This window comes from Copadichromis virginalis, linkage group LG18 (assembly GCF_057382275.1).
Source record: "Copadichromis virginalis isolate Kocher_CV1m ecotype Utaka linkage group LG18, C_Virginalis_male_GT1.1, whole genome shotgun sequence".
NCBI classification, from domain to species: domain Eukaryota; kingdom Metazoa; phylum Chordata; class Actinopteri; order Cichliformes; family Cichlidae; genus Copadichromis; species Copadichromis virginalis.
The window spans coordinates 19,258,538-19,272,837 of NC_140635.1; the positions used below are offsets into that span (position 1 = coordinate 19,258,538).

The following is a 14,300-nucleotide window of genomic DNA, read 5'->3' on the forward strand; positions in this document are numbered from 1 at the left end:
ACCATTTACACCTGCCAGATAGAGAGAGCGTGAGAGAGACTGAATGAGAGGGAGCGTTATTCTAACATGGGAAATTTCCATAGCCACATACGCGCCACCTGATGTGAAGTGCAAGAGTTGAAGCTCCATGTCAGACTGAATTTTTCAAAGTGACATGTACAACATGTTCACATGACAGAGGTGCTTTGAATATTATTTTTGGGTTGATAAGATAAGTCCTTTGTATACAGTAGCAGTTTTATAATATCACAAAGCTTTGAAAGAGAATGTGTGGACCCGAATTAAAAAGTAAGTGCACGAGACTTGACAAAATGCTAAGTAGTTTACAGTATACAGTATGTAGTTTATGAAAATGTATAGTATAGCGTTCCTAAATTCAGTGCACAGACATTAACGTGCTGTACTGGACAGCAACATATGTGAGACAATACTGAAAATGAAACATAAAAAAGTAAGAGTAAATGAGTTTGTGTTGTTTATTTTCTGGGTTTTCTACTTCTTAACATACGAGCAGAGACAACCAACAACCAAAAGCAAACTCAACTCACCATCTCGCCATGAGATCACTTCAGTCATCCATCAACATCCATTAAGTATTCAAAAGTCATTAGTACTTAAGTACTCAGTGCTGTTATGTTCTGTGATATTGTATTTATTTAATTGAGTTAAGTTGTTTAAATATGTGCACTGGTTAATTTTTAATGTCTTTATCCCTGTAAAATAATGACTTACTTATTACTTTTTCAAAACTACTCTGAGTGCCTGGACTTTAGATGTTTTATGGCTTCGTCTGCTCATAATTTCACTTTTTCTCTCTTTTTTCTAAGCTGTCTTTTCATGTTTTGGCTGTTATAATGCCGTAATTTCCCAGATTTTAGAAATAACTAAAGTATTTCTTCTTTTTGTAGTATTATTACTGCCCATTACTGATCAAATTTGCCGTCCTGTAAAGTTTGTGACAGTGTTATTTCACATAGACAAATACTCAAAACCTCCTTTCTGGTAACTTTTGCTACAGTTTTGTTATGATGACACACGCACGCAGACTCATAGGTGATCCATCTAAAGGAAAAACAAGGCGAACACAGTGAAAACATGTTCTCAAAACCAAATTAGTATGAGCTCTGATTTTGGGATTCTCTACCAGTTTTTTGCTGAATACAGAAGCAGCACTTGTTTTATGTCTATTTATAAAATGACTTAAGTCGTACCGAGATTTTAGAAGATTTCTGAGAACAAGTAAAAACAGGAAATGAAAGGACAGGGCAAAGGGAGAAGATGAAAAGGAGGGGCTGGAGAAGGGCAGTTCATTGAGGGCAGGATGACAGTAAAGAACAGATGAGATGGGGAGGCTGAGGAGTGTTGTTGTAGGTGGTATATTGTAGGAGGGAATAGGAAAGGAGGGGAGTAGTAGAGGGGGGTGAAACTAGGCCATTGTCCAGACTCAGAGCACCAAAGGCCCCGTGTCCCTAGATGCCCTGTGTCAGCCTTCTGACAGGAGAGATGGGACTTTAACACAGAGTTTCTCACCACCATACGCTCCCTGTCTCCTCTGAAGAATACCCCTCCTCCCTGACACACTCACCAGTCAGAGTTTGAGGAGAGAAATGCACTCGTTACAATAAGGAGGGCACATGGCATGGGACCTGAGGCTTTGAGTGCCGCCTCCTCCACACTCTCAGTAGAATTAGGATCTTTCCTGCAAGAAGTGTGCATTTCTAAAGTTGATGTGCAGTAAATAGAATGTTTTAGGCAAGTGCACGACCATATGTTTTTTGTTTTTTTTTTTTGCTTGTTGGCCACAACCTTATTAACAGTGAATTCATGACTCTCTGATAGCTAAATTTGAATATTCCTCCTCATCCCTGCAGTCTATTCTGCTCACTCCTACCTCGCAGATAAAGCAGACTTATTGTCAGGCTTAATCAGGTGGTCTGTTACCTTGGCAATTAAAGCCTTGTTAGAGATATAAAACCTTGAGACTCAAATGGAGAGTCCCTAGTGAGTCAAACCACTGAGCAAATCCTTAAACCAAACAACCTTCCAGTGGGAACACTTCTTCTCTGAGGATAGATGTTTAATTATCTCTGCTTGTTTGGGGGGGAAAGGAAGGAAAAACTGTTTCACTCCCTCTTGTTTGTCTTAAAAGCTCATGAGTATTTATTGGAATTAATTAAAGTGGCAATCAGCGAGCTATGTTTGATTGTCACAATGTATTGACCTAAGATGGTGAATGATGGGAGCCGTTTGCGTTAAGATTTAAAATGACTTAGTGCGTTGTTGTGTTCACTGTGAAAATTAAGAACCAAAATCCAAACATAAAATGTCTGTAAAATAAAAAAAATCTTATTACTGGAATATTAAACAGATGCAGAGTTCTTAATGTAATTTAATGAATTAATCTTTAAAATATTGCTGCTAAATGGGAATCCATTTATCATTTATTCCCAGTTGATGCAAAACACCTAACTCTTCTAAACTAGGTCAACAGTTTTCCCCTGTGAACGTTGGAGTTTTTGGAAAATAACGCGGCAAAGTTGAGCGATATCAAGTGATAATTTATCATTATTTAATGATCTCCCACAGACAGTACATCACATATTGTGCAGTCAGTGACAACAGCTGTACGGCATGGCAACGTTCTAATCTCAGCGATTCAACGTTTCTGCACGTTCAGGTTCACAGAAAACTCTGACCCACGCTTTGGTGTCCACCAAAGGCCATTTCTGTTCCTCTCTGTCTCCCTTCATTTTGCCTTTTTTTTTATCTGTTTCTCCTTACCTCTCTGACATTCTCCTCTAAATGGGCCTGGCACACATCCCACTGTCTAACGAAGGTTTTTGTGTGTGTGTGTGTGTGTGTGTGGGAGGTGTTTAGGGAGGTGAGACCTTCTCTGGGACACACTAATCAGCTCAAAGCCAAAGCCCAGGCAGGGAGGCGCTGGACAGGTGAGCGGAACCACTCAGTACACCTACTGGCTGATCTTTAGTTTGAGGGTCAAATCCATCCTTTATGCCACAGTCACTTCTTCATTCTGGTGTCCCCCACTCACCTGGCCTCTGTCCCAGGTTGCCAACTCCCTTCCTTGGGGTCTCTGTGGGAGGAAACAGCGAGCAGCTGCTCTACCAAGGGAGCCTCCTGCTGAATGCACCTTCTGCTAACCCCAAGTGTGTTAACCTTTTCTTTTAATTAACACTGCAACCATAGTCCAGAGAGAGGTGGCTGCAACTGTCAGAGAAGCCAAGGAATCATCAGGGGACATGAAAAGGTGGTGGGTGGGTGGGAGTGGTGAAGGTGAGAAGGGTGAGGAGGAAGAGGAGGAGGAGGTGGGATGAATAATGCGTTCATGGCCTGGAAGTGAGGCTTCTTCTAATCCTTCAGAGCCTTCTTTATCTGCATGCCTTCACAAAACTCCAACACACCAGTCACTCTACACAACAACTGCCTATTTTCCAGGGAAAATCCTGAAGTAAATGGGACATTCTGATGAGAAGATCACTACTTCTAATTTACACTATAACTCATAAGGCTGCAGGATAATCAAAAAACCTTTAATTCGTTGTTTAGTCACTCAATTTGCAAGTGTGTGACATTTCAGGAAAACAAAAAAACAACAACTTTCGAACTGTGCATGTTTGTGTTTCTTCACCAGGTTATAAAAACTATAAGCAGTATAGAGGCAGCGGACACACTGAGTAATACATGATATACATTTATTTCTAATTTTATATGCTTCATTAACTTGTTAATTCAGTGTGAAATCCAGTGAACCAAATAACCAGACACCGGTACCCCTCCAGGTGTCTGTCTGACTGTGTAAAATGTTCTGTATGAGAAGGGGCTAGCACAGCTATGTGTGGCAGCCTAGTTAACTAGCACCATATAGAGAGGTGAGCATGCTTGATCTCACCTTAAAGTGAAGATCTCCTAATGAGAGAGTGGTAATGAGCAAGAAAAAGAATTACTCTCATTTCTCTTTAAAAAAAAAGTGTTGAAAGCATGAAAGTATGCTGTCTTTTCCTTCCGTCTCATGTGGTGGTGCCAAGTGGAAAGTGTCCATCTTTCACCGGGAGATTTTTATGTTCACCTTGGCTCATGGTAACGTCCCTGGGGATCCTCTTTCTTGGCATGGTCACAGTGGTCACCATTTGCGAGAGATGGGCTGCTGAGGTCAAAACCATTTGAGAAGGACATAAAACCTCTAAAATAATTTTTGATCACACTATGAAACCATCCCATTGTGGTCAAATAATATTCTTTAGGCCAGTAACGCATCACTGTGGAGGTTATTGTTAGAAAAGTAATTTTAGCCGGTGTATATTCTGGACATCAATGCAGCCAGCTGGTGAATGCTAGAGCTTTAGTTTGTCTGCTAATTTTTCATGCTAGCAATTAGCTAGCTGATGGTATTAACCACCTTTCATTGCCTGATCCAGCGCCACGGGTGATAATTTAGTTATCAAACCATGCTAAGACCCTACAATTCAGGTCGCAGCGTTCCAAGTGAGAGATATATGCGAATCTAACATCTCGTGACCCTCGGTTTTATGATGGAGTAAGTAAGGGGGGAAACTGCCAGGACCTTCTCCTCATGAAGACCCAGAGCAAGGGCACTGTCTCCCCAGCCCCATAGATCAGCCAGCCCTGAATGTCAAACTGCACAGCAGCCACTACAGTGCCAGGAGTCCCTCTCTCACTCCCTCTCTGGCCCATGATCTGCTGTCTGGTGACACCACTGTGCTAATGACCTGGTTTGGGATTTGCACCATGGGGCTCCTTGGCTTACGAAGATGGAAGTTGTGGATATCCAGCTGGAAGGTCACCGTTGACGACGTCCACTCACTCCACATTTCCTCTATTCCGTTGACATCCTTCAGTTTTCAAGGAGGTTGACACAGTGCGGCTGTCACCGTTTCTTTGTATATATTTTTTTCAATATAATACACAGTTTCTCAAATTATGAAACAATAATGTCGTTTCCACAGAGTTATTGAAATGCACTATTTATTTATTTATTTATTTTGGTAGTGGGGGACACAATGTTTATGTGAACTGCATGCATATGATGTTTTTGTTTTGTTTTTTTGCTCCAGAGTTTAATTGCTTGACAATTTGGATAACAGTAAAGTTGGAAAGCAGCACTCACGCCTTGCTTGCCAATGAAGCCTTGTGATTGTTAGCTCTCCATGTAGTTTTTGTTCTTTTTTTTTAATCAGTTTACTGTGAGAAAAAAAATGCCTCATTGCTTGGAGAGGGCAATGTTTTCAGTCACTCGCTATCTTCACTTTTTTTTCAGCCTCAGGAGTTTGGCTTGTTGGAGCAGAGTGTAAAGTCCCTGGGGAGGAGCTCCTCTGGTGTTGGGGGCACTGCCTCGACCTCACTCATGCCTGGTGTGGGTGGCATCCAACAAGGGAGACACACAATGGAGAGCAGGACTTGAAGATGGTGATGCTTCTGGTGGGCTCTCTCAGGACTCAGCCTTATTCTCAGGGTCATGCATTCCAGCAATCTCTGTAATTATAAGCAAGTGAGAAAAAAGTCGAGTCTTCTGCCTTTCTCAAAATGAACGTGCCCCACTCCTCAAGGGAAACATTCACATCTCTGAGTTCTAGTAGCTGGACGGGTTTTAATGAGGCAAGTCAAGTGTGTGTGTGTGAGTGTGTGAGTGTGTGATTGTGCGTGGTTGGTGTACATGTACGTCTGTGTATCTGCCCTCTTCTAACAAGCGTAATTGACCGACTATGCTTTTAAGCCGCCGTTTTTCACCATTTGTGAGAATATTCTACTAAATAGCCTTCAGTGATTATTACTTCTACGGGAGACACTTCATTGGGATTAAAACTTTCTCTGAGTTTTAAACTTCAGTTACTACTTTTTTTTCCTCCCTTTTTTGACAGTGTACTGTTAGAGCCAAATGGACAGAGGTTGAAGAGGCCACAGGTCAAAAGGAACTGCTGAAGAATCCCACCACCCGAGGACCATGAATTCCACTGGGGAACATTTCACCCTGCTGAGAGGCAGAGTGAAATCTGTGATGCAGCAGCACACGCTCGCTCGCTGTGGTGCCTCGATGTCTAGCTAAAATCTACGGGAGATGGGGGGGAAAAAAATCTCTGCACAACTGCTCAGTTTTACTACAAATACCGTGGCAAAAAAAATAAAAATGGAAAAAAAGACTGTGCTTTTGTGCATTCGATAGCATTTCAAAGACTTCTAGTCCACATAATGACTTTTGGAAGCACAACACAATATTGGGGATTGATGTTTATGCAAATGGCTTCATGTGAAGCCACAATGCAGGCCTATAAAACAAAAGAAAATAGTTGAATATTGAAGGCACGTGCAGGTACATGCATGACCTTATGCGCTGAATAGAAATTTCCTGGCTTGCGTTGTTTTCATTGCAAACATGTCATCTTTTCTGTATAACTTTGTTTGATTCCCCTTTCCATTCTCCTCAGAGATGAGACTTGAAACAAAAAACAAAAGCAAAAAAAAACATTTGTGATGATCTTCATTGTGCCTATTTGCTCCCAAAATTTCCACATGGTTCTCCTTTCCTTATTTATAAGGGTATCCCTAAGAGGGAAGCCATGTCAGACACGTTTTTTTGTTTTTTTTTGGAGCTTCTTGAGCAACATTCCTCACATGAGGTTTCTTCTACTTGAAGAAAAAAAACAACTTCTGAGGAAAAGTGTACTGTAACTTAGAGACTTAACAGTGCAAGCTCTGAGTCAAGCCTTGCTTTGTCACTAATGAAAGTAGCAAAGAGCCCTCGAGGACTGAAGAGCACTGTTTGTTTGTGTTTGTGAGAGGAGGTGTGTATGTGGGGGGGGGGGGAGGCAAGGTGGTAAAACTTTGGGAGAGCCGCCTGACAGAGCGCTGAGACACCGAGGGGGGAACTTTGGAGCATTGTTAAGATTGAAGTTTTAAGGCAGCTGAGACCTCCTGACAGATTCCAAGCACCTACAAATAGATGTTTTATATGAGTGTGTTTACCAACTTTACTGTAGTTTGTGAGGGCTTTGAATTTACCAAAGCACCTCGTGTCAATCTGTGTCATACTACCTTTTATTGATCTTCTTCGAGCATTTTATGGCACCATGTGGGTGGGGAGATTATTCCAAAAGCAAAAGGTGTGGACTGCGATTACAAACCGGGGAAAGCTTTGACATCACATATACATCGAAAGCCATATCTTAGAATATTTTAGCCTTGCATTTACTACTGATTGGGGAGAAACGAAGGAAAACAACAAGGCCTCTTTAAAACACGAGCATAATAATGGCTGTCAGTTAATAGCTACGTCTTCTCCCTTATAGGTCTAAATTTTCTATTACTTGTGTATTACTTCTCACTAGATGATTACCTTAAATGCCTGTAACAGTATTGCCTCATTATGAACTCCAACGAGAAACTGGGTATGCCCTATAGAATAAGAGCAGCATTATTATACAACCACATCATTAACTTTTATAGTTATAGCTGACTTTATAGTGAATTTTCTTTAACAACATTACATTTGGCCACACTAAAGGCTATCAAAGGTTGCTGTTAATTTTCTTCTTCTACACCAGCCCGTATTCAGGAGTATATCCAGACTGACTGTTTCTCTCCTTCCTTTTAGGATTGCAGTTGAAAAAAAAAACAAACCTTTGGTTTCCTCTTATATTTGGCTCTGTGGATCAGTCCAAATAAGAATGCACTGAAAGTGGTGGAAAGCAGTTGCGTGACTGTGATTTTTAGATGGGGCCCCTGGCAGAGGCAGCCTCCAGCCTGCAGAGGGGAAGAGTGCAGAGTGAGAAGCCCACTGCAGGGCTCCTCTCTGGATCTCATTTTCACGTAGCAGGGGTAGGTTTGGGGCATGGACCTCCACATGCAGGTGAGGGTGTATTCCAGTGCACCGCTGTGAACATCTTGATAAGAAGGGAAAGGAAAAAAGAAAGAAAGAAAGAAAGGAAAAAAGCCATTTCAAACATCATTAAATTAAGACACACTAAAGTGATGATTAAAGAAATGATAAAACAAGAGAAATCACGGAATATTAATATTATAGTGGGTTGTTTTCATTCTATGTAGCCTCTTATTTGAAATGGAAGAAAACAATGTATTTCTCATGAATAACACTGAAATTATTAGGGGATAGGCTGTAATAGTTCTAGTCCGTAGTACGTTAAAAATCCCTCAATCTTAAAGTACACTCGATATCCCAATTCCACGCGTGCCGTTACATGTCATATATGTCAACAGCAAAAGAGAAAATGTCTTTCTGCTTAACCATTTCTACCAGAAGGGGGACCAGTCCGTCTGCCGTAGACGGAGAGTGGCCGACGGCGAGCTGAGGCAGAGGAGACGCCAGGGTGAGCAAGCCGACTTTGGGTTTAGAGTTCGACTCCGGATCCGGGGACAAGCAGATCCAGCAATCCGCATCTTGCCATGATCCCTAGGATTTTAATCATGCCTCTCTGTCTGTGTGTGAGTGCAGGCAGGCTGACAATGATTTCCTCAGTGATTACGTACAGAGCGAGTCCCTGCGGGGTAGGGGCCCCCTCTGGAGCCATCCTGATGGCTTTGGGGGCCTTGCTTCCATTTTCCATTATTATGTGGACTACCGGAGCGACAGCGCAGTCCAAGACCTTGCAGGTTTGTGATGAGGAGGGAGCTTCCATCTTCTCTCTGCTTCTTCATCCTCTTTTTAAGAGCAATTTAGACGTAGACTTAGATCAGATTCCGAACCTAATTCATGATTAGCTGACTGGAGTGAGAAAAGGAAGAGTCTGCAATAGTTTTGATGCTGTTAGGTGGATATGAAGTGAAAAGTGTTATTGTCATTTTTTTTCCTCTTTTTTTTTTTTGGGTTTTGTTGCATTTTTGCACACTCACGGGAGGCGTTTTGCTGATGTCTTTCTCACGCGGATGCATTTGAGATGAGAAGCGAAAAGCAAATATTGCGCTTTTGTTTCTAAACGAACATCATGCCTACACGCGTGTGTGTTTTCCCGGAGAATGGACGCGCATGACGGGATTACTATATTCTCACACTTTTCCCGATACCTAGCTCAACTAAATAAAGTCGCCTATAGCGATCGGGCTAATTGGATTTTATAACATCCACCTACTCATCACAAAATAACAGCAAACTCGTGTACAGACGGCGCGGCCGGGGCTAAGTTGCATCTTTATGTAATGGTAAAAAGGCAGCCGCGGTTTTGGTCAGTCAATTTTAGAGAGACTATACCTTTAGACTATCCCGTCCTACACAAATTGTCAGGCAGAAACTGAGCAACTTCAGCGTTTTCTATAGGATGTCGCGCCGCAAGCAAGCTAAACCAAGATCACTGAAAGGTAAGTGATAAGCCTGTTTGGTGGCTCTCAAAACATTTTGCTTTTTAAGGACATGACACAAAATGTGGACGAGCATGAACTGAATGCTCGTGAAATGTAACTGTCTCTCCCCCCACCCCTTTCTTTCTTTCTTCCTTTCTTTTTTACGCATTTCGAAGTGTTCCTTCCTATTTGTGTTGCGCATGAAATCGACTGTTTACGTACTTGGCATCGGAGGGGGATAAATAATAATACTAATAATATTAATAATAATAAAAAATTAAAAACATGCTCGGCTTTCGGTTCTCACTGTATACTGATGAGAGTTAAAGAAGGGGCAGGGATACGTTTAAAGAGCAACAGTGCAGCGCGACGCTGGCGAACATCTGGATGCGTTAAAGACGCTCCTGGTCGGAACTTGAGCCGTCTGATGGAATGGGGTGCACAGTCACGTGACTCACCCCGTCTGAAAACTCAAAGAGGAAACATTTTATACGTTGGGGAGGGGGGGCTGTGATGTGCGTGCTCGCAAGTGTGTGGTGAGGTGCAAATACTACCCAACGTTTAATACTAATGAGACATTTCATTAAGAAAAAGAAAAAGTTCTGGATTTATCAGTCAGGTTGCTTAAAGCTTGAAAACAGCTGAATTTCATCGGTAACGTCTATGATGTTATTTGGGTTTTTTTTTCTTACTCCCCTTTTTGGTCACTTTTTCCCTTTTTCTTCTTTAAACAGTTGGTTTGGTGGTAATCTGATCTACCATTTGCCACAGAGTGTACATGTCTGTGAGAGTTTCAGAAAGGGGGAGGGAGAGGGAAATAGAGACAGAAAGGGAGAGCAACATACACACACACATACACACATATTCACACATTACTTTTCTCTGTAGCATTTTAGTGGGGGGAGCTGTAGGTTTTTGGAGGTTGAGCTCCAGTTCATCTGGCAGGCATTGTATTTTGCTCAGCAAATAATTGTCCACAATTTCACATTCCCAGCTTGTGGTCTGTGGACCCCTTTCTCTCTCCCCCCCTTTTCGTTCTCGGAAGTCTTCATCTCAAAGGAAGATTACATGGTCTGTGGTACATTCATGCAGCCACCATTTTAAATCAATACCCAGGAGAGAGTGGAAATGTGAGTGCATGCACATCTTAAAATTGTCACATTCTGTTTCCAGACCTGCACTGCTCTATTCGCGGTAAACAGCTCCATACATAGATTTCATATTTTCTCAGAGCAGATTGGCATTGGCATTATTTTTTTTTCTTGTTTAGTTGGTGTGACATTTGCTATTCTCAAAAGACATATCACATATAATCGTCTCCTGCCAGCATGCCTACATGCTACAAGTGTGTGTGTGTGTGTGTGTGTGTGTGTGTGTGTGTGTGTGTGTGTGTGTGTGTGTGTGTGTGTGTGTGTGTGAGAGAGAGAGAGACTGTGTGTGTGCATTCAGAAGAACATCTGTTAAGATTTGTGTACATCTAAGTGTGCGGCAGAGAGGGATGCAGAGTGAGCAAATCAGTATGCAAATGAAGTCAGAGTGATGACATTGTTTGTTTTGTTATTGTCACTAAAATTTAAATTGGGAAAATGTGGAGCACGGAACATCGTGACTTTTATGTCTTCATTCCGGCTGCTCAACCGGAGCAGAAATGCAGATACGTCATAGATATTCCCTTGTTTTGGATCGGACCCAAGGAAGGCCAGGCAGATGTTATTTATTGTTCTTTGTCCATCTATTTCCTCAGGGACAGAGATAAACTTATACAGATGTCCACAATAACTTTGTTTGTCTTTTTTTTTTAATTGACATTTGACACTTTATTCTTCTCTATTGTTCAAGGAAGACATGATTGGTCATTTTATTTGTAGTTTCTTGTTTTGTGGCATCTCCTAATTTGTGTCGCTCACATTCATACATGTGTGAGCCCGTGTCTCCTATTCCTGTGTCTTTTCGCGAGCAGACCGGGATCTCCGAGTTCAGATTTCACTTTTATAGGTTGTCTTGAGGCAGTGGTCAATGTGAACGTTCCAATTTTTTCCCCTTTGCTCAGAAAGAACGCATTGTTCTGCAGAGGGGAGAATGAACAGAGATGCCGATGGAACGTGGTGGGAAGGTAGAACGAGCATCATGTGCAGCGTTTTGAGGGACTGGTATGGATAGTATGGACGTGGGGTGCATGCAGAGAAGATGAGAAAATAATGCTGTGACAGTTGGCACTCCTTTTTCCCTTGTGTACCTCCAACACACACCCACTTGCTCAGTATTGGCTGCTTGTGGGAGTCAGAGGTTATGTTTTTGGTCCCATGGAGGAAAAGGGCAACATTACAAGTCCCGTTTCAATTAAGTCTGAGAGACAGATCCGGCTACGTTATTGCTTGGGGGAATAAATGGCACAGGACGAGACCATACATCATTCGCTTATATGCAAACACTTCACCCCAGCCACTGACATTTACTCAATCCTGAGCCTTCTATATTTCTCAACTGTAGGCACATTGTAATTTTGTTTTGATGTGCAGAGGCTTTGGGTCAGCACATTGCCTCAGTCAGTGGTGAGCAGCGAGGAAGGAGGATCTCACTCCAAATCCTGCATGATGACTGCCACGTTGCCTGTCCTCCACTACTTCCTGAATAACATGAGACGCGGTTGATATTTTCATTTGGAGCGCAAATTACACTCTCAGGTCTTGGCACTGATGTGTTCATTGGCCGAGGAGGAAGTTTCCAGGTCTGTCAATTGCATATATAAATATATTTTCTGCACCATTTCCATTAGGTATGGTGATCGCCATGAAATCAGGGCTGTGCCATGTACACCGTAAATATTTGATGATTTTAAGAAACTCAAATTCATCACCAGACAAGTGATCCCAGGAGGTTATCGTGCTTTAAATATACTTGACAGGAAATATCACTTTACACTTTAAATATACCCCTCATGCACTGGGTGGATTTGTAAAATCTGTAATAGGCCTGTAAAAATAAAATTAATGATTAAATTGTCTGTTTTGGGGGAGGGGTTGAATTCCTAAGCTTGTGCATAATAATTCGATTTAAAGTTTTTATTGACGTTTTTCTGGTATTGAAACCAGACCTTTCGGGAAAAACTGAAACAAATATTTACTTGCTTAATCAAAAAAAATTGGCCATAAAATTTGAAGCTTTTCCTTTTAGTGAAAACAAAATTGAACATTTGACACGCATAACCACTCCCACTCCTATTCTCTTCAGTACTTTGAAGCATAGGTCTGTGTATGTACAAAAAATAAATAAATAAAAGTGTGAAGGGGTGGTTAAAGCGTCTGTAGTTTAGTCGGAAACAAGTCAAAAACTAACTTGCCTGTTTTTTGGGGTTTTTTTAAGGCAGCCTGTTTGCAGTATGTTCACCGTTAAATGGTCTGAATGTCTAATCTTAATTTTATCAGCTGGAACGCAGACGCATGCTACAGTCCACTCTTTTTTTCTCTTTTCATGTCTAAAAGGTGCGTTATTCTTAGTTTACAGCAAGCTGCAGTATTCCAGTCTGTTCACAATTAATGATCTGTGGCATAACACCCATTAACACTTTTCTAATGTGACACAAAAATATGGATAGTATTATCATTAAGGAAATTATGATGGAGGCATGGAAAAATCCCATTAGCACGGCTGTCAGTGCTCTTGACATGCAGCTCAGTGTGTCGGACTGGGCGTCGCGGGAGCTGGCCGATATGTCTTCTTATTCCATGGCATGTGTCTCTCTTGTTGTCATGGATTGTCTGCCACATGGAGAAAGAGTTCTGATTCAGAGACAATGACGGATTTCCTCCACTGCCGCAAATGAAATGCTACGTTTCTGGGGTTTCTTTCTTTCTTTTTCTTGTCTTTTTTCCCCCTCTCCTCTTGTCTCGTTTGCATTTATGAATAGCATTAATATTTTTGGAAGCTGAAGTTGCAATAATTGCATAATGAGATTATTGATTTGTGACGTTTTTATAGTGCTGCTAGTGGAGTTCTCTCGCGCTCTCTTTCTTTTCTTTTTCTTTTTTCTTTTGCTTACAATGCAAGGCAAAATATAGAATATAAATATTATGCAACATGATTAACATGCTCCTCTATTGCAAATTATTTATGACACCAATCACCAGTTCAAATAATGCTCATTAAGAAAGTTATTCATGTGCAGTGTGTGTTCTCCTCCCTCCCTCCCCAACCCTAATTGAGGAGCGTTGACCTCGTGACCCGAGCTAAATTGAGTTGTAGTCCCTGTGGCGAGCGTCTCCTTCCCGGTCAGTCAGGGCGGATTACACAGCCATTGTGTTCGGCACTTTATCGTCCAAGCTGGCTGTAACCAAGCAGATGAGTCACGCATATCCAGGAACACACTCAGGGCTTTTTTTTTAAATGTCTGAGAAGTGCTGCGAGATACCCTCACACACAAACAGAGACACACCAAATTTGTGGCAATGCTCGCATAAAAGCGCAAGACATGTACGGCATTAAATACATGTATCTGTGCACATACACACTTCCCAAAGCAGCAGGAATTCATTTGATGGATTTGAAAAAGTCCAAGCTTCTGCGACTCTGCCTTATTCATCTCTGTTAAGCCATTAGTTGTTGCTGTTATGGCGTGTCATGGTTTGTGCGCATGTAAATTAGCGTGGGGTATTTTTTCAGTTGTTCAGTTGTGAGGGTTTTGGGGGGGTTTTGTTTCGTTTTGTGTTATTTTTTTATTTTTTGCTCCTCGTTTTGTTCCGATAGAAAATGAATTCATTTCCTAAAAAGTAAGCGTCCCGTCTTGGGAATTGTCACTCACGATATAATGACAGTTACTCCACATTCATTTTTTTTGTGTGTGTGTTTGGCCATTGTGTTAATTAGCGGCCTTTAATGCTGTGCCACTTGTTGTGGGATTATGTTTTTCCTGCTCTGCATTTTGAAAATCAAAGGAGCTGTGCTGAAATGGTCCCATGTGTGTTTGGTATTGTATC

General features: G+C 41.7%; 1 protein-coding gene across 3 annotated transcripts in view; it reads left to right on the plus strand.

Moving 5' to 3' along the window:
* The first annotated feature begins 8,653 nt into the window (after window positions 1-8,653).
* The window catches only part of LOC146687678 (zinc finger protein 521-like), an 87,260-nt gene continuing 81,613 nt past the window's right edge, over window positions 8,654-14,300 (plus strand). For all 3 annotated transcript variants that reach the window (XM_085438191.1, XM_085438193.1, XM_085438192.1), the window contains exon 1: window positions 8,654-9,345. In XM_085438191.1, the coding sequence (XP_085294317.1) occupies window positions 9,306-9,345 (40 nt within the window). In that variant the 5' untranslated portion in view covers window positions 8,654-9,305. The remainder of the gene's footprint in view (window positions 9,346-14,300) is intronic.